The following is a 20,576-nucleotide window of genomic DNA, read 5'->3' as shown; positions in this document are numbered from 1 at the left end:
TCCTCAGTGAAGTCGCACAAGTCGTCGATGCATAAAACGAGGATCAACAAACGAGGATCAACAAACGAGGTTTACTACTTTCTGGAATTACATCGTAACGTTTCCCAGACCACACGCGAGGTGCAGCAGGTCAAGACCGCAGCACTACGGTGATAGGACACTGATAAGCTCACAATACGACAGGCTGTTATGCTGAAAGTTGATGTGTTCTGATTGCTGGAATTGATTACGATCGGTGACTTTTTGCGATTGATTGTGTTTGCGACCCGCTTTCTGGATGTGTACTCAATGAAGAATTATTGCAACGCACGGGTTCATTCTCTTATGATCCGGGTGAACCGTAATGCGCTTCAAATTTATTGCCCATACACATTCGCTATTGCTCGGATTTAGCTCGACCCTCGATATCCAACACGAGGTAAATAACGTATCGTTACAATGTTTTTTTTTTAATCCCAAACTTAAAACTTCCAAAGCGTAAGATTTGCTGCAGCACTATTGCTATTGACTTCAATCGCGTCCCGTATAACATTAAGCTACCTGGACACGTGTTCGCGATGGCCTGGGTATATTGGTTCGGTTCTTGCAGCGTCAACTTCCGATAGTCACCGTGACCAGGACCATCGCAAAAAAAAAAAAAACAAACGCATCCTCTGTACATAATACGCTATAGCTACTAACCGTCGCACTCAAACACACACGCGCTTCTACAAACCTGACGCATTCCGGATGCCGTCAAAAATGGCATTTAGGCACGCGAACACAGGATGCGATCACAGCTGAGAAAGGAACGTCTGTCGCATTACCATTAGAAGGTTGGTTTTGTGTTCGCGCCTTATTCTACACACGTACACGCTCACATACACACTCGCATACACGCACTTGCGACCGGGTGACCTTATGGGAGGTAGACCCACTTCTGGATGGGATAAAAGAAAAGACCCACTCACAGTACTTTACACAAACTGTTCCGTGCTGCTGGCGGACATTTCCATTAACCGCCAGGCCGCTTTCGGGTCGAGCTCGTTCGGGTCGCGGCACAGTACCCACACATGATGGCACCGCATCACCTTCTCGGGGTCACCCTCGATCACCGCACCCTTACTGTCCCTTACGCACATGATCTGCTGCGTCTGGAAGGTCACAATCAGAACCGGGCCCTGCTCCATCACCTTGCCCATCGCCAGGTCCACGTTTTCAATGTCCAGTATCTTGGAATCGAGTCGATAGCCGGCTTTCTGTGCCATAGAGATAGGCGTCGCGATAATATTGTACGTGCTTTCGAAACACCAGTCCCGCAGCACCGCGAGATCGCCCCGGACAATCGATTCCAGCACGTTCGGGATTATATCGTTCTCACAGTCCCGCAGGAACTGCTTCTGGTCAAAGTTCGGATCTATCTTGCAGATCTCTGTCAGCGTTTCCGAAAGTTCCGTTTTCGAGAAGAGGTTGCCCATGATGTCGCTCACCTTGTCCGTCAGTAGTCGGGACGCCCGAATCATTGGGTTCTCCGACTCGTCGTACTTCATCTTCCACGTGAGCACCTTATTCACGTACTGATTGTTGTTCTTGAAATCTTCCCACGACTGGTAGAACTTGCTGTCTTTGTGCAGCTCCATACCGGTTGCTTCCGCATTCGGTTCCACCACTCGCGAAGGATCCGTCGCGAGTGAAACTTCCACACGCTTCCGTAACTTCTCCGGGCTGCGGTATACCCGCGCCTCTATACCCTGGTTGTCCATCTCCTGCCGCACCACTTTGGCCGTTTCACTAATCCCCCGAAATGCTCCGGACTGGCCCAAAACTTGACCCTTCTCAGCCAGTGTTTCACCTACACCGCGTGCCGTTTTGCTTAACTCCTCACCCAGCTGGCCCGCTTTCCGAGCCAAGTCCGTCTTGGCCGCCTCATCCATCACTTCCGTTACGCGGTCGCGTATTTTGTCAATATTATCCTTCAACACCTCACTGCTCTTGGAAGCTTCCGATTCGACCGTGTTAAACTTTTGCCGGGCGGCCTTCAGTGCGTCCGACTGTTCGAGCTTTTGCGCTTCCTCGCGGAACTTTTTCAGATTATCCTTCATTTCCTTGTTCTTCTCTATCTCCTGCTTGATATTATCGATAACCTGCGTGAAGAACCCGGGCCGCCGAGCCGAGTAGGCACGCTACAAAACAGAAGGTTTAAAAAAAGAGAGATGCTTTTTTCTCCACAATTCGATGTAAACTTGTGCGGTGTTTACTGCCTACTTACCAGTGAGCATGGTACCGCTCGGATTGCAGTACGGGATAATAAAGCTGGTACTATTCTACCGGTTGCGTACAACAGTTGCTGCAAAAGATCGAACGTACCCATCTGTTACTTCATTTGCAATTGGCCAATTTTCAAGGTCTTTCGCTGTGGATCAGACGATGAACTCGCTCGTTCGATGAGTACCCACGGGGATACATACCATTTTGACGCCCGTTGATGTTGCGAATCGATCAATATATTATTAATAGTCAGTTGATTGGTGTGGCTGCCCTCAGAACAAGTGTACTATCAGAGTTTTTCGCTGAATTTGCATCGTCTTACGCCATACACCATTGCACTTTGTGCTCCTCGCTAAAAAATCCGTTCGCATACCAGCAGCTGCGTATGACGTAAGAACCACGGACGTTTGACAGCGCCTGTCAAAGCCAATGTCACCCGTGTGGATCAAGGTGTATACATCGTCATCCTGCAAAAGAAATGTAAAATCACGTGCGTGTAGATTTAGAACGTTTTTTTTTTTTTTTAAATTTCTTCCTGCAGGGATGGTTTATGCGGTCCGGAAAGTGTTTGCTGCCGTCGGGCACAGATAATCCCGTTCGAATCAACAACCATCTCGACAACCTTCGCACCACCGTCGTCCAGCATTGCCTCAACAAAACTTGAACCGGTCGATAGTTTGGTTTTCGATTCTGACCCGCCACTTCCGAACCTGCCAACGGCCATCCCATTTCAACCGAATTTATTGAACGACACGGAGCATGATCCGAACCTGCTGCTTGAGCTGTCCAACCTATTGTTAAGCCACAGCCTGGTGGATACGTTCGAGCCGATCGAAACCAACTCATTGTCAGTGGATAAAGTACCTACAGATGAAACGCCTCAGACTGTAAGTTCAACTACCCCGAGAATACATCTAACTGGAAGCTCCTCCAATGCTAGTCGTACGGTGGATCATTGTGGTAGACGGCAGCACTCCATAAGCAGTCGAATATTCTTCCAAGATGAAGATGGTGATCGTTTAAGTCAAACCCCGTCCGGGACGGTTGGATTTAGTGAATTTCCCTGGACGGTCGCTCTGTATCAACTTATAAGAAATGGATCCTTCGTTTACCATTGTGGAGGAGCTATCCTGAACCGAAGCGTCGTCATAACGGCAGCGCATTGTGTGTCGAAGTAAGTCTAGCATTTGAATTTAGCATTTCAGGGCTGTTAGTAATTATCTTCCCTCTATTTCAGCAATCGTTTGCATCCGAATCGCTTCATTGTGCATGCTGGTGACTGGGATCGAAGACACACCCAGGAACGACTTCCTCACCAAGAGCGGACTGTAACTCGGATCGTGGTACATCCCGACTACTACTCTGGTGCCCTGTTCAACGATATCGCACTTCTATTCTTCAACGAACCACTAAACGACACCCTCCCGAACGTGGAACCAGTGTGTCTCGGCGGGTCTGAAGCTTCCTTCACGCATGACAACTGTTTCGTGACTGGATGGGGTGGCTCTCCGAAAACTAATCGTCCGCAAAGCATTCAACAATTTAACAAACTTTCAATTTTGGATCGATCCCTTTGCGAGACACGGTTACAGAAGCAACCATCGCTAGGGTCTAAATTTAAGCTTCATCAAAACTTCATTTGTGTTCATGGTAATGGTACTGACGTGTGTCAAGGATCTGGAGGAAGTCCGTTTGCTTGCGAACGGGATGGTCACTACTATCTGCTGGGGATCGTTTCATGGGGAATTGGATGTGGCGATGGAATTCCGGCAGTACTAACCGACGTGTCGAACCTGAGCGTATGGATCGCTTCTCAGAAAGCATTTGTTTAAGCGTTATTTCTCATAATGTCGATGTTCACCAAAATTAGCCACCTGAATGTTTACTGCTAAATATAATGTTAGAATGTATGAAAAGTATGTAATGCATAAATAAAGAATAAGTTTTATCGAATGTTTTCTTTCGTTTAAATTCCCGAAGCGCAACGGTCTTTTTAAATGTCACTTCAGGATGACAGAAGCTCTAAACTGGTGGCTGTCACGAATGTCAACTGTCGATTGTTTATTGTTGTGGTTGGTGTCGAAACGCTGCAGCACCGTTGGCTTTATTCGCAGTTTTGATTGCAAACAATCCAAAACCCATAATTGGTGCTAACGTTTAGTTTTACCAGAAGAGGTTTGTAGGACAAGAGTGAACAAAATACGTTTTAAAAACTTTGAGATGAAGTGCTACCTTGCATCCGATTGACGTTTCACGTTTCGTTTCGCTTAAAAAATAGCGGAAATCAAAAAGGTAGCGTGTATAGTCCGCGCCCGAAAGCATAATTTACCATATAGAGACCATTGCGAACGTAGGGTTTTGGCTTGGGTGTAGGAGTGAGTAGGCAGTACGTGTATGTGCAGTGAATCATTACGTAGCGAACGGATGGACTACGGGTTCGAATCACGAGCGTAACGAAACCGATTCAACCGTACTGTTTCAGGTGCAAGCTGATTCCTCCCCGTACACCAATTACAGTAGTACCACGCTAACCATCCGTCCCTCGTCCATTACCACCGCGATGTCCACGATGCGTCTGCGCGGTGCCACAGTTCAATAAAGCACAGAAAGCCCCCTTGTGCCGACGTTCTCATCCGACTCCTTTTGCACAAACTTACCGTGTCCGCGATAGGGCAGCGGGTGAAAATCGTTCCCCGCCCAACGCTACGGCCGGTTGGCCATCGTAACCCGCACGTGCACGAAAGCCGCGTCGTCCACACGTACGTGAACGGGTTTCCCAGAGCACTTGACACAGTGAACTAGAAAGCGCGAAGGGTTAATCTGCGGACGGACCTCCAAAAACGGCCAAAAGCCAGCACGAGCCTTCCACTCAATGTAAAGCCCCGTCCATACCAGTCAGTCCGACTACATCCGGAAGCAAACCTACGCGCAATAATGGCCGACCATACGCCGTCACCGGAAAGTGAAGAGTTTCCCGGCAGGTTGCTGCATCAGGTAAAGTTCAAGTCCTCGGTTCCAGCACGATCCCGCGGGTACTATCGATTTGAGTTGTTTTGTGTGTGCGTGTGTGCATGTGTTTCAAAAAATGATGTTACGCCTGCTTTCACGTGGGATGCTTTGCGTAACGCGCAAACGAGCCACTTTCTCCGATGAATTAAACAAAAAGCTGGCAAACTTTCCGCCTCCCTCCCAAAAATAGTTTCGAGTAGGGGGCCTACCTTGACCCTGAGCGGGTGATTTCGGTTCGGTTGGTAACATATTTTTAGCTTCCCTTCGCACTCAGTCCCGCACGCGGTTTCCCTCCCTTCGAATAATGCAATCAATTGTGGCAACCAATCAACTGTCATCAATCAATCCGGATGTTCCTGCATTATCGTATTTCCCCCCTTTTGCCAAAGGATTTTGCAACCCTCCGGTCCAGGGCACGCACATACAGGAAGTGGGCTAATGTAATCTAATCAACGCTTTCATCAGACCCGCTGGTGTGGTCACCCCGAAACACTAACCCCATCCAAAGCGCGAGGGCAATTAAGAGTGCAGCGAGAGAAGGGGTGGGGGTTTTAAGAGTGTACGACTACCAAACAGCTACCCCATGGTCGCTTTCTCGCTTCAGTTTCGGGGTCACACGCAATTGACCATTTCACATGACGGTAGACGGTGTCCCACACGATACAAGTCGCTTTGTACATCGCAACCGTCACCCGTCACCGGTCGGAATAAAAACGAATTCGAGATGCAACCGCAAAATCAAACATATTGGTACACCAGGAACATGAATCCGGCTTCCCGTTTAAGAACGAAACTGGCTTCTCGTCTAACTTTGTATTCTTTTTTTGTCGTTGCGAACAGTTCTTTGGCTTCCGTTACCGGTTATTGTCGAGTCGCGATCGAATGAGAAGCTCCAACACGCTTAATCGAAGACAGCTGCCTGTATTTAATCGACCATTCTGTGTGGTCACGCAAGTAACCGGATACGGGTGTCTATCAAAAGGAGATGGCAATCGTTTCATGCATGTTCAGAATTACTGCAACGATTTATTACCTCTTTTAATTGAAAGCGAAAATGATGCATTTCTGCGTTGTATTAAATGTATCGTTTATTAGCAGGCATTCAAAGCATTCCTCAAAGACGACAAATCTTTGGGGATTTTTTAATGTATAAATTTAAGAATCTTCGAGGAATCATAAACCATCAAAATAGATATTATGAGCCATTCAGTTCAGTTCAAAGATTCATTCGGACTCACCCAACATTAATGTATTTGCTTGGGAAGCAGCTCATAGTTTTGTTGATCATATTTATGACTTTCTTTGCCAGTTTGCCGCCCCAAACATGCAACACATTAACGCAGTGTGTATGCATAGCGAAAGCGGTGGAATGAAACATTCGCTTCCGTATGATTTATGTATGCTATGGTGAGACCAAAAGGTGCTGGTTATGGGAGTGGGTGGATGATCCATCACGATGTAATTTAACATTGCGCGTCTTAATGATTTCGTGTAGAGAAAGCGAAAGCAAACTAGCAGTGGAAGATTTTAGACTTTTTTTCATTAACCAGCCAAGTTGCTTTCTTGTTTTGTTAGATGGAGGAACAAAATCTTTTTTGAATCAAAACAATGAATAGTTTTGCTGCGCACTAATGTTTTCTACTATTTTAGGATCGGCTTGTTAGAGGGAAAATGCTTCAACAACTAAAAACGGAATCGGAGAAGTAGTGTTCGGGCTATAAAATAGCAACACTTCTATCGATCAGTATTGCGCTGTACTGGTGAGCCCGCATTCCAAACGATGTTCCAGCTGGAGATATGGACTTACTGGCTTCCTTTTGCCGTGGTACGGGATTAGGCTGTAGGTGGCTTACCAGCGACCGTGTCGTAAATTGATACGAGTGAAAAGAAACCTAATCGCTTTGACTCTCCTATTCGCGGTTCCGCTTGAAGCATTCCATCTGCCATTGCAGACGATGTCAGGTAGCGCTAGAATTTGCGTACATACACATATATATTCGCACGCGTACTGTAGCCGTTCTAGATCGGCGGGCTTCGTAGCAGGGCTATCCCATTATCCCACCAACACGGGTGTGTAAGAATGGACCGCGCTAATTGTATTTGACGATGGGTTCGGTTCGGAGAAATACACTCCCACACTGTCCGTACGCGGAACATCGCGACATCATTCCGGCGCACCTTGTGTTTCACAATCAACCCCCGGCGGGGTCATTCGCCTCTAATTCGCGACCATGTCCGCGCGGGTTTGAAGCACGCGTGGCGCACAGTAGAACCGCGACACTGTCCGGTGTCGGATGTGCGAAACCGGAATTGGACCAGAATTTTGGATGGGACTGTTTGAGCGTAAAATACGCGAACTGCGCGTACTGAACAGGCTTAATAATCGCAAACTTCGTATCTTAAAGGCGGCGCTCTGGGACAATGTGGAACTGCTGGAAGATCTGCTGCAGGAGGAAGTCCATCTGATCGACTGTCTCGATTCGTGGGGCCGGGCACCGATCCATGCCGCGGCCATTACCGCCGAGTCTCGCTGCCTGCCAATGCTGATCAATGCCGGGGCGAACATCAATACGACAGCCGGTTGCCGGTGTGATAACAAGGTATAGCGAGACTTCCTTTTGTAACAGTCGTCCATGGTATTAATTCTTGTTTTTGTTTCGCCTGCCTTCCAGACTGCCCTCCATTTCAGTGCCGAGCATGGTCATGTGAGTAATATCAAGGTGTTGCTTGACGCGGGTGCCTCATTTATTGCGAAGGATCGCAACGGATTGACGGCACTGGATCTGGCGGAACGGAGTGGACATGAGGCTTGCGTACAGTTGCTGAAAGATGCGGCCGGTGAGTGAAGCAAAAGCGCACGGTGGACAGCATGCTTTATCTTTATACAACTCATTGTGTTGCTCAACGTGCTACGACTTCCAGCTATCTCGTCTAGAGCATCGCCATGTTTATCATTTGATTTGTAAACATGCGGTGCCACCCAAGGAACAATAGCTAATTAATTTAATCTAAGAGATAATGGAATCTGTGCGACTTAGATTCGCTTTACTAGGTCAGTAGTTAACATTACCCGTACGAGTGCGCCACTTGTTAACGTTCTTTTTTTCGCGACACTACAACACGAGACGACCATTCGACACACTCGTAATTCGAACTCGTTCACTCGATCAGGACGCATGGGTTCGGGATTATCATGGCTGCCCAGACATTACCGGCCGAACCGGTTTCATTCCCCCAAACGAACCGAGTTTTCCAAAAGGGTCGGCAGTCCCCCTCCCTTGGCATTTGCTTCTCTCTTTGCTCTGGCAGCTCCCGGGCATGCGCACCGAGCAGGAAGCAATCAAACGTTTGGCTTCCGTCGGTACTGCTTCGGCGCTTGCGAACAGGAAACGTGACTTGTTAGTTTTTCAAACCAATCTTTCTCTTTCACTCTGTTCTGTTGTAAAGAAGGCATGATTTGAAACGTGTTCGATGTTGAAGTTCGCCCGAGGAAGGAATCCCCCCTATGGGATCACCGGATCCAGATATGCATTTTTAACACACATACATACAAAGTTTAAGTACTTATCGGTACTGCTTGTTTGCTTTGTGAATCATTTGCAAGGAAAATTATAACAGTGTTGCCGGATTAACTTGCCCACTTCAAAAAAAGGATATTGCCCCGTTTTATCTTTTTCATGGTGGACACATTACACGTTATCTGTGTATTGCACCCTTTATCTCTCTCTTTCTCTCTTTCTCTCTCTTCATTGCACCGGAGGTGTAACTTCTTTGCGTTGGTGTGGGAACGCGCCGTCGTGTCGGCGTTATGGATAATATTGTTTTGCACGCGAGAACACACGGAAAAGAGCAAAAAACCGCGAGCCAGCTCGCAAAAACCCCGAAAGCCCTCGCCCGGACCGGATTGCATGTTGCGGATGGCAGCGGCAAACAAAACATATATGTATTTAAAAAAAAGTAAAACAAGTACTACACGACCGCTAAACAAAACGTGATACGAAGGTGTGGTGTGCTGCGGTGTGGTCCTCGTCAGTGTAGTCTGGCTCTCGTTACCGTCGTTGCAACGACGTATCCAGCCACTAGTTGGGCCGTGTTGGGTGGTTTTTCCGGCTGTGCCCTGTTTGCACCGGACTCGTTTCATGTGTGGAGTTCATTATAGTGGTTTTGTCCAGACGAATATCTCCTGGAGCGCGTCGGCAAATAAGGAAGCAAGAGTTGCTGTGATCTCTGTTGCTCTTCGGCTTTTCGGAGTTTGGAGTGTTTCTCAGTTCTTCGTCCCACTGTGATGGTGTGCTTTCTGTTATAAAAGCCGTGGAAATTAACGTAAAACGCTAGCATTTGGTGACGCACCGGTGCTTGGTTTCGGCGGTCTTCCTAACAACCGAATGTTCCTTTAAACAACCGCGCATAATTGGACGTATCAGATTACTATAACGCCTTTACGAGTCCGCCAGCCATGTCTTGGAAATTTGGCGAAGTCCCAAAACCCGGTGCCGAGCAGGCGTTTGATGCGTGCGATTACTTTGTCGACGAGGTGATCGAACCGTGGAAAATACCAGGTAACCGCAAGCCGTTTAAAAAAATCATCCTGCATTATTTCTTCCAACGTATTGATTGTGAGTTTGCCTGCTACCGTTGCAAAGGACGGGGACAAAAGGGATCAAAGGTTAGGGTAAATACTTGGATATTTTTAGTACTCGCTCGTACATTCGCAAACCTCGTCCACAGCGTGGCAAGCGGGGCAGCATTTTATGGCGAAATGTTGCGTGTGCTCGCGTGAAGTCACCCAAAAAGGGTAACGTTGCGGCGTGTTTGACGAAGGGTATTTACCGACCACACAGCACAGCAGGGCGCCATCAGGCATTAAAGATTCCGTTCCGTTCCGTGTTGGGTAGTATCGGTAGGCACAGGCATACTTAATATGATTTTCTATCCACCACTCGTCCAGCCCGAAGTGAATTTAAATTTTTAAATCGATTTTGTTTTTATTTTAATGCTATTTCGGTCTCGTTTTTCCACCGGGAAATTGGTTTAATGTGTGGAAAAAAGCAATATGCTTGAATTACACACCGCACCTTAGCTAGGTGTGGTTTAGCACAGGGTAGTGTTGGGTGAATTTGATTGAGTTTCACGAATCTGAATGAATCTTTCACGACAGTTGAACGAATGAATCTGAATCTCTATTCTTCTATCATTTGGCTGTCAAGTCCTTATGAGACTTGTTGTACCTGGTCTGAGGATTAATGAATCTTTTGAGATTTCTGAGAGGAATTCCTTATTTGAATGACTCTTTTCAAAAGATTCATTAAACACAACTAATATGATTTTGATTTCGAATCTGCTATAATCTTAAATCAATCACTGACACCGTATATTTAGAAAAGGTTCCTCGCCAATTGCCTCATAGTTATAGACGCGAACACTGTGCAACAATTTGTCGATAAAGGATACAATTCACGAAACGAACACAGTTTGCTGATCAGATTGATAAATTCAGTTACCGGACAGGCGACATGTTCAAACGTGCCAGCAATTATGTCTTTAGTTGTTTCTTGTTTTCACCATTCGCCCATTCGCTAACCGCAAAGGGTACGATACGGTCGAAATGTAATCCAGTTGCTGCGGTTTTTGATCTGGTGTAGCTTCCGTGAGTGTAGGACTGAGTTGTTGTCAAAAACAATTCACGTTGCTCAAACTTACTGTTTGAGAGTTGCAAAACTTTATGTTTACCGTCATGTCATATTATCAGAAATATGTCTAATATTTCGTTTGTTTGTTTCTAGATACTCGTGAGCAGATTCGGAGCCAGAAGCATCGAGCATTACGGGAGGCTGTCACTGCATCGGACGAAGCAGCCGTTCAGATACTGCTGGAAAACATTGGTACCGATAGAGAAATCATCGTGAATATGGCTCCCGGTGGTGCAAACACACTTCTGTTCATGTAAGCGAAAAACCAAACCAGCAATTCGTCAGTCCTTTAAAACCTTGAACTTATTTTCTTTTATCTTGTGTAGCGCGGCACAAACCGGTTCCGAGCGCATTGTGGAGCTACTGCTGGAAGCAGGCGCTGACGGGAGGGCACATGCGGTCACCAAGTACTCGCCCCTGTACACGGCCGTCCACAATGGTCACACGAAGGTGGCATCCATGTTGTTGGATCGGTTTCCGGAGCTGGTGCAGCAGGTAACAGTCGAACGGTGGTTACCGTTTCATGCGGCCTGCATCAATGGACACTGTGCCGTGGTCGAGCTGCTGATCAAACACCCGTACGTGGACGAACTGCTCAGTGCGTACCGCAGCCCGAACGGTGAGCTCGAATGGCGCCTTGCGTTCGATCCGAACGCACAGGACGTTGCCGGTCAGACGGCCCTGTACGTGGGCTGTCTGCTCGGTAATCCGCAGCTCGTCGACACGTTGCTGAAATGGCGCGTAAAGTGCGTAAGACACACGTTAGCTACGACATCGAGCAGCACCGGTGGAACAGTGACGGTAACGTCACCGCGAACGGAGGAAACGGACACCGGTAGCAGCAATCCACTTAGTCCAACCAGTCGGAAAATCTCGTTTGGCATTCAATCGATCATGTCGCGGTTAAGTTTAAGCGGTCGGTCCGATCCATCCGAAGACGGCACGGGTCTGGACGGTGAAACACGCTGCCCGCTCGATCTGGACGTTCTATGCGGGGCAGCTCGGGAAACCGCACTGCTAGCAGCTGTACGGGGCGGATTTCTCGATGTGGTGACGATACTCCTGGAGAACGGTGCTGATCCGAACGTGATTGCACGCGCAGTTGAAGATCAGAACGATCCTAAGTAGGTGTACTGCCATTTGCATATCGTAGTGCTTTTGTTTTATTGATATAAATCTTATTCTGTTTCCTGTTTTCCCTTCCGTTAGATCGTCAGATGAAATTTACGGATTTTCCAATGTACCGCTTGCCGAAGCGACGCGCCAAAAATCGTTACCGATGGTGGAACTGCTGCTCAAGCACGGTGCACGTGACGATCAATCGGTTGCACTCAGTATCGCAGTGCAGAATGCAGACGAACCGATCATCTGTCGGTTGCTCTCGATTAAGGCCCACCCGGACCCGGACTATAAGATTAACAAGCGCGCCTTCACCGGACAGGAACCGTCGGCTGCGGAGTACAGTGCCTCACCGCTCGCCTTTGTAAAGATGGGTGGTAACTTTACGTACAGTTCGCTCTTTCCTAGCACCGCCACCATGATCAACTGGCACAGCAATAACTGCCGGTTGGGGTTAATACGGATGGGTTGGCTGAGCGAAGCGGTGCTGCAGTGCAATCGGAAGCTGAGGGCACACCCGAAGAGTAATCAGCTAGCCCTTGCCGCACTGACACGCATCGATATATCGCACAACACACTAACGACGTTGCCGGCCGAAATCTTTACGCTCGGCAGCTTACGCTACCTGAATGCGGCACAGAATAAGATCGAACGGTTACCATTACCGGAGGAAGACAGTGACCGGTTGGCGGGAGGGCATCGGACCGATGGTAAGCGGCGTGGTTCGGCAAAGCCAGTCGAGTACCAGTGTCCGGTGCTGGAGGAGCTCTATCTGCAGGATAATCGGTTGGAGTGCGTACCGGCGGTACTGTTCCGTATGCCCAATCTCGCGATACTGGACGTGTCGAACAACAAGCTGCAGGAGTTACCTTTTGAGATGTGGAAAGCACCGAAACTGAAGGAGCTGAATGTGGCGTTCAACTTCCTAAAGGATCTTCCCTCGCTACCGATCACGGAATTGGGTACTGGCCAGGGGATGGATGGTGGACGCGTGGAATTACCTTCACCCGTAACGATTGGTGTGGAAAGCGGTGGATGTGGTAGTAGTGTAGCGTCGGCCGCCCTCTTCCACCTATACACCGGCACGAGCGCATCGTTTGACGATGGTACGGAAGCACTGGCACGCAACCGGCACGTCTCGAACCTGGAGCTGGTACGGCATCACATCTGGGCCCGTTCGCTCGAGGTAACCGAGCAGGAGCTTCGTTTGGCGGACTCACGGAACGACAGTGCACTGTCCCAGCTGAGCAGTCTGAACCTGGCGAACAATCTGTTCACCAGCATCCCACTGGCGTTGCCCTGTCTGGCAGTGAACCTGACGCGGCTAAACATGTCGTACAACAGCTTGCGATCGATGGGGCACGTTACGAGCTATCCGGCATCACTCAAGCAGCTAGATTTGGGTCACAACGAAATCAGCTGTTGGCCCAGTTTACCACGGATAGCCGCATCCGATCCGCATCTGATGTGTTACAATCCGCAGGAGGGGAAAAAACATCTCACCGATGGTAGCGGAACAGGTGGAACGGGTGGAGGTAGTGGTGTTGGTGGTGGTGGCGGTAGTGCGGGTAAATCTGGTAGCAGAGGTGGCAACAGTGGATCGGGTAGTAATGGTGGACCGGGTGGCGATACAACCCCTTCATCCAGTACATCCGCTTCGACCACATCGTACGGTGGTACGGAAATGACGACCGTGGTGAAATCATCCACCAGCTCAAATAGCATCACCTCGCTACGTACAGCCGTCCTGAAGAGTGTCTGCTGTCACCGGCGACATCTACGGCTGGAGTCGTTGCGTACACTCGTGCTCGCGGACAATTCCCTCACGCGCATTCAACTCTCCACGGACGACGTGACCACGTTGGGCGAATCGGACGACGCCGAGTGGAGCCTGATCGGGATGGCGAAATCGCGACTCATTTTTCCGAACCTCTCGATGCTTGACATTAGCAACAACTGTTTGAAGGAGATCCCACCATCGATACACGAGTTGACCAATCTGAGTGTGTTAAACCTGAGCGGTAACATGGACATCACCGAGCTGCCGCCCCACATGGGTCTGCTGTCGCGGTTGTGGAACCTGAACACGCGTGGTTGTTCGCTTCAGGATCCGTTGCGGTCTATGATCGAGAGTAAAAAGTACAAGACGATGGATATCGTCGGCTATCTGAAGTCGGTATACGAGGACGCACGGCCCTACGCACGGATGAAGCTGATGGTGGTCGGTGTGCAAGGCATCGGTAAGACGAGTCTGCTGGAGCAGCTACGTAGCGAGGGTTCCTCACGGGGGAAGAAACCGGTCGATCACTGGGCCAAGCGGATGGGACATCGGAACATCAACCAGAAAACGTCACGCGGCATCAACATGTCGACCGTCGGTGTCGACATTGGTGATTGGGTGTGCGAAAAAAAGGTGCGTGGCCAATCCCACCACGGCCCGGTTGTGTTCCGCACGTGGGATTTCGGGGGGCAGCGCGAGTACTATGCCACGCACCAGTACTTCCTCTCTAAGCGCAGCCTGTACCTGGTGCTGTGGCGCATCATCGATGGTCGGCGTGGTTTGGCCGAGGTGTTGCAGTGGCTCGGCAACATACAGGCACGGGCACCGAACTCGCCTGTCATCATCGTCGGCACGCACTACGATGCGGTCGGCGAAACGCTGCCGGCGAAGAAAGCGGAAGAGCTGCAGCAAATCATTCGCGACCGGTTCATTGCGGTGTCGGATGCGGAAAAGATTGGGCTGCCGCGTGTGCTCGATTCGATCGAGGTGAGCTGTCGTACCGGTCACAACATTAAGCTTCTCGCCGGGCTAATCTACGATACCGCGTTCTCACTTCGGCCACCCGGTTGTAAGGAGCCGCTGCTGTACCAGCGCGTACCAGCCAGCTATCTGGCGCTGGAGGATGTGGTGGCTAACATTGCGGCCAGCCTGCGCCAGCACGGTGCCGACCCGGTACTGGATGCGGATCGGTACCGGCAGACGGTCACGCACGAGATGCAGCTGCGCGGTCTCAAAGGATTCCGCGACTGGTCGGAGCTGAACCAGGCGACCATGTTTCTGCACGACAACGGTGTGCTGCTGCATTACGACGATGCGACGCTACGCGATCTGTACTTTCTCGATCCGCAGTGGCTTTGCGATATGCTGGCGCATGTTGTGACGGTGCGCGAAATTAACCCGTTTGCCCGTACCGGTGTGATGAAGATGGACGACCTGCAGCACGTGTTCAAAAGTTCCTGCCTGGGTAGCAACAATAATCGAGGGTAATGAGTTTTTGTCATCACTCCCACGCACCAAATAGATGTTTAATTTCTTCGTATATTGTCTTACCTCGTTACAGCTACATTGTGAGCCTGTTGAATAAATTTGAAGTTGCCCTTTCGTGGGACGCACGCACACTACTGATCCCGTCCCTACTGCCAACCGAAGAGGATAGCAGTTCGGAGCGAATGGTCACGGTAAAGGTAGGTGTAACGCTTTATCCACCGTATCTACTACTTACTCACACAAACAAATCTTCCGTTTCTTCAACGTCGTCTAGATTGCAACACGTTCCAAAGGTTGGGTTAATCGGGCACGGCGCAATCCGCTAGGAAACAGTGGCTTTTCGTTACCTTCGTACGATCACCCGCTACAAACGGTTGGTGGTTCGGCTAGCCTGGACCACTCGCCGGTACCGACGCCAACGCCAACCGACACCAACACCGGTACCGTCTGCGACGTACAGATGGTACCGCATCCCGACCGTTCGATCGCCCGACTGCTGCTCATGTCCTACTTTCCATCCGGTTTCTGGTCGCGGCTCATTACTCGTGTGCTTGCCGACGATCAGGTGGTGGAAGCAGTCCGTGGTCTTTACCCACTGCCGAAGGAGCTACTGGATCACAGTGCCGGGCTAGAAGATGCACCCGGTCTTTCGGCACACTGGGCTGTATGGCAGACGGGGCTTTCCCTGCATTTCGGTTCGTCGACGGTGGTGTTTAAGATGCGCGAAATTTCCATCACCTGCCCAACGTCCCCGTATCGCAATCCGATGAACCGGTTCAAGCTAAAACAGGACGGTATTTGGTGTGATATCGATCTGACCGCCAGCTCCATACTGGAAATTCACTTCCCGTGCAATGCACTGCGTGTACAGGTGCCGGGACCGGTGGAACATGCAGCGGAAGATATCCGGAAACCGATTGCCGTCGAGATCGAACCGAATATTCAATGTCTAACGCAGCTACTTGCCCTGACGGTGGATCATATCGATTTGCTGCTGGAGGATTGGTACCCGACGCTCGGTACCCGGTTCGTCCACACGTCTGAGGGCCGGTTTCTGGTGACGCGTCTCGTACCCTGTCCACGGTGTTTGCGCGAGTGTGAAGAACGTCATGCGCCGAATCTTCCATCGCAGGTCAAACCATGCTCGGCATTAAATCAACGCGCCTCGTACGCGGCCAACGGTGTCCATCGCCATCGGTTAAGCATCGGTGGTGACCGGCGCACCGACGGTGTTTCTGGTGGTGGCGGATCGGGTGCAGGTGTTGAAGCGAGCGGTGGCTTAAATGAGCTGCCCGGTATACTGCACGACACGATGGCTGGTGCAGCTGGTCGCAAGTCGCAAGATTCGCTCGGCTGGTCCGACTGCGATTCGGGCGTTGGCCAGGAAACAGCCGACAGCTCCAGCGAGACATCGATAGAGGGTTACACGCTCGCAATGGCCGGTGACGGTTCGCCGAGCTATTCCTGGATGGTGGAGGAATGCATCCTGGCGGCGTACGATCGAAAATCAGTCTCGTGTCCTATACATGGTGAGATCGAACTGGGTCGGATTACTCCCGATGTGGTAAGTATAAGAACTCATCGTCCAATACTTCAGTATTCAAACTGCGGGTAGATACATAACTTCGCTCCAGAATGACTTTATGTCTTGCTTTGAAGGATCTACTCCGAGCACGCAGGTTGCATTTTGGACCCTGTGTTCTGTAGAAGTTGTATACATAACATTTTTAGAAGAAAATGTATTTTCCAGGCCTTCTAGTCCAGTGCCTTCGAACTATTGTTCAATTGTGTACATGTCTGAACACTGTATTGCCATTTTGTATTGATTCCCACCAGTCTTATTCATTCTTTGATGCTCCTTGACGGAATGTAGGTGTTTTGAAAGTTGGTATTAGTCATTCAGCACTTCTTTCTAGCTACTTTTATTTTCTAGCTCCTTCAAACCACACATTTGGTAGAAATGATGGGTTGTAATACACCATTGTCATTGCTCCCTTTTCTTCTGAATTTCCTGGCCAACTTAAGAATTCTGGCTCTTCGGTTTTACTGGCATTTCTGGAGAATAAATTGGCGATTATGTTCAATTAACAATGTAGGATAATTCAATGCTTGTTTCGAAATTGATTTGATAACCCAGAAGGTGTCAACTATTGATTGCACGATGAAACGGGGTGTATCCAAATGTCTTTCGATCGCTGATGATGGTTTTGCACCGATTATGCAAATCTATGACAAGTTTGCTGGCTTTATGTCTAGTTTCCTAGTTGTGCTACATTCCGTTTATGGTGGCGCGGTTGTAATTCTAATAAGGAGCTGCAGTCACTGTAGCTTATCGACATAGATAGATCGACATTTGCACCATGTTCATAAGAGGTATCTGCAAAGGATAACCGCACATTTAATCTGCACAGATCATGGAATACCGTCATATAAAGGGTTGTTGGAATAATAATAATAATAATTGTTTGATTTATTTATTCATTTTTTGCAGAACTTCATGGACCTTCCCGACCACTACCTAATCCGTTCGAGTGATATTAACCGTGGACCTTTACTTGGTCGTGGTGCGTTCGGTTTCGTCTTTAAAGCAACCTGTAAATCGACCCGGCACACTAGCTCGTCCGCCACTACCTCCGGCGCATTGACCGGCCGTCTATCATCCCTGTTAGGCAACGGTTCGAACGCTGCCACCGGCGGGCCAACGATAAATGTAGCGATGAAGATGCTGCAGCCGGTTGCACCCGGACCACGGGCACGGCAGAGTGCCATCATCGCGTACAAGGCCGCACTCGGCAAATGGGAACGGGATCCGCTGCAGCACGCCTGCAAAGCGTACTGTACTGCCCGGCAGGAGCTGGCCGTACTGCTAACCCTACGCCATCCGCACATCGTACCGCTGATCGGTGTCTGCACGCAACCGTTAGCACTCGTGCTGGATCTCGCACCGAAGGGTGCGCTCGATGCGGTACTGCGCCACTTCCGGCGCAGCGGTGCTCGTATCGGGCCCTACTGCTTCCAGGCGCTCGTACTGCAGGCTGCCAAAGCGATGGAGTATCTGCACCGTCGGCGGGTTATTTACCGCGATCTGAAGGCTGAGAACATACTGGTTTGGGAATTTCCGGAACCGCATGCGTAAGTTGGACAGCGATTCGTGGGGTTTCATGTTTTATTGTCATAATTTTACATTTCTTTTTGGTTTTAGGCATGATCACCCATCGAACGCCGTACACATCAAGGTGGCAGATTATGGCATCAGCCGCATCACGCTACCGTCCGGCTCGAAGGGTTTCGGCGGTACGGAAGGGTTTATGGCGCCGGAAATCATGCGCCACAACGGTGAGGAGGAGTACACGGAGAAGGTGGATTGCTTTTCATTCGGCATGTTCCTGTACGAGCTGATCTCGCTGCGCCAACCGTTCGAGGGCCATGAAGCGGTGAAGGAGTGCATCCTAGAGGGTGGCCGCCCGGTGCTAACCCATCGCGAAACGCATTTCCCTTCGTACTGTCTCGACCTGATGGTTCTGTGTTGGGATCAGCAACCGAAGCTTCGTCCATCAGCCAGCCAGATCGTGTCGATCGCAACGGCACCGGAGTTTACGCACCTGCTCGATGTGATTTCGCTGTCGCACGGTGGTAGCGTGATGGATGGTATCGCTTGTATGATCACCAGTGCGGACGGTGAGGAGACGGGTATGGTGTCGGGGTACGAGCTATGGTTGCCGTGCTCGAACTCGCGCATCGACATCGTGGGTGGTTCGGCGAAGGGCTGGCAGCAGTACCACCGGATCCTTTGCCCACAGGTGAAAGGGTGTGCCGGTGGTGCGAACAGTGGTACGGGCGGGCAAGGTACCGGTACTGGTTCTGGGACCGGTACGCCCGGTTGCACCGGTTCCTCCACGACGATGAGTTCCGGATCGTCCGGGTCGCAACCTACCACGCCCCATCTGCTAAAAACGATCAAGCTGACGACGGCGTGCGCGGTCGAGTCGGCCGTCTGGATCGGTGATGCCGAAGGTAACATATATGCGTTTAACGCAGCCGACTGTGTGCATCTGTTCTCGTACGCACTCGAACCGTCCGCACCGTCACCGGTCGTCGCACTCGTCTACCTGAAAAAATTTCATCGTGTAGCGGCCGGGCTGGAGAACGGCCGGCTGTTTCTGCTCGACTCCACGCTCATCCCGAGCACATACGTGTCCGCGGAAGGTAGCTTCGTGCTGTCCGAGCTCGGTTCCGGCGAACGACTCTGTTCCGTGACCGCACTTTGGCTGGCGGAGGATGAATGTGAGCTGTGGTGCGGCGAACGGGACGATGCCATCAGTGTCTTCTCGTTGCGAAACTCGCACGTATCAGGCCAACATCATCTAACGCACTTTCCAGCACCGCTACCGGTGCGCGGACTGAGCGTTGCGCTGTTGTACGCATCCGGCGACGACTACGTCTACTCGTATCTCTCCCCAAGCTACATCCTTTATCAGTGGCGCTCGTCGACGAAGCGGATAGAGAACAAGCTCGACTGCTCCAAGCTGGTACCGTGCTCTGAAAGCCTCAAGAGCATCGCCATCGATGAGCGGCTCAGTCCAGGAAAATGCCAGATCAGTGCGCTTGCCGTGCTCGGCAACGAGCTGTACGTCGGCACGACCTGGGGCTGCATCATTGTAGTGGAACGGGGCAACCTACGACCCACGACCGTGTTTCGACCGTACGAGGAGGACGTAAGGTGCATCATACCGGTCGTACCGGTCGCGCCTGGGTACGACGCAATCGGCACCTACACCAAGCCGCTAATTGTGACGATCGGTCGGGGCTATCGATCACTGATCGAGCGCTACACGGACGTGACGGTTTCGGCGACCGGAACGGCAAGTGCCGGGCGCCAAATTGCCACCACACCGACCAACCAGGACAAGCGGCTGAAGGAGGCACTGCTGCGTGACCGGTCCAACCACATGCACGCGTTGATCTGGTCCGCGGAACATTGGGCACCGATCTAAAGCGGATGTTCCGGAGATTTTATCTGTCTGTGATTTGATTTACCTTGATTTTAATGACTGCACAGGCGAAGGCGCAAGGCGTTTAATGCAAAGAGGTGACAACAAAGATGGCTCTTGTGTTATTTGGATTCATGTTAACCTGTATTGTAATGTTTCCACCATTCCGTAACGCCATTAAACGACGCCGAGCAATAAAAGAAAGGAACAAGCGTAATCGGGCGTAAACGGCATGATATTAGATATTAGCGA

At 50.3% G+C, this 20,576-nt stretch overlaps 2 protein-coding genes across 2 annotated transcripts; one reads left to right on the top strand and one right to left on the bottom strand.

Annotated features, from left to right (window-relative positions):
- Positions 1-956: 956 nt before the first annotated feature.
- Positions 957-2,350, bottom strand: LOC128710382 (mitochondrial import inner membrane translocase subunit TIM44). Its single transcript, XM_053805437.1, has 2 exons — positions 2,249-2,350; positions 957-2,162 (listed from the first exon to the last, which is right to left on the bottom strand). Exons 1-2 carry the CDS (start codon positions 2,348-2,350, stop codon positions 957-959), a joined length of 1,308 nt encoding a protein of 435 aa, XP_053661412.1.
- A 2,831-nt stretch (positions 2,351-5,181) lies between these two features.
- Positions 5,182-20,327, top strand: LOC128717812 (leucine-rich repeat serine/threonine-protein kinase 1). The gene is made up of 10 exons (XM_053811846.1): positions 5,182-5,241; positions 7,662-7,856; positions 7,929-8,094; positions 11,040-11,199; positions 11,273-12,070; positions 12,156-15,329; positions 15,407-15,530; positions 15,608-16,897; positions 17,825-18,465; positions 18,536-20,327. Exons 1-10 carry the CDS (start codon positions 5,182-5,184, stop codon positions 20,325-20,327), a joined length of 8,400 nt encoding a protein of 2,799 aa, XP_053667821.1.
- The last annotated feature ends 249 nt before the right edge of the window (positions 20,328-20,576 follow it).

The sequence above is a fragment of the Anopheles marshallii genome, chromosome X, assembly GCF_943734725.1.
Source record: "Anopheles marshallii chromosome X, idAnoMarsDA_429_01, whole genome shotgun sequence".
Classification (NCBI taxonomy): domain Eukaryota; kingdom Metazoa; phylum Arthropoda; class Insecta; order Diptera; family Culicidae; genus Anopheles; species Anopheles marshallii.
The sequence above is the reverse complement of the archived record's forward strand: the minus strand, read 5'-3'. Positions and strand labels throughout refer to the sequence as shown.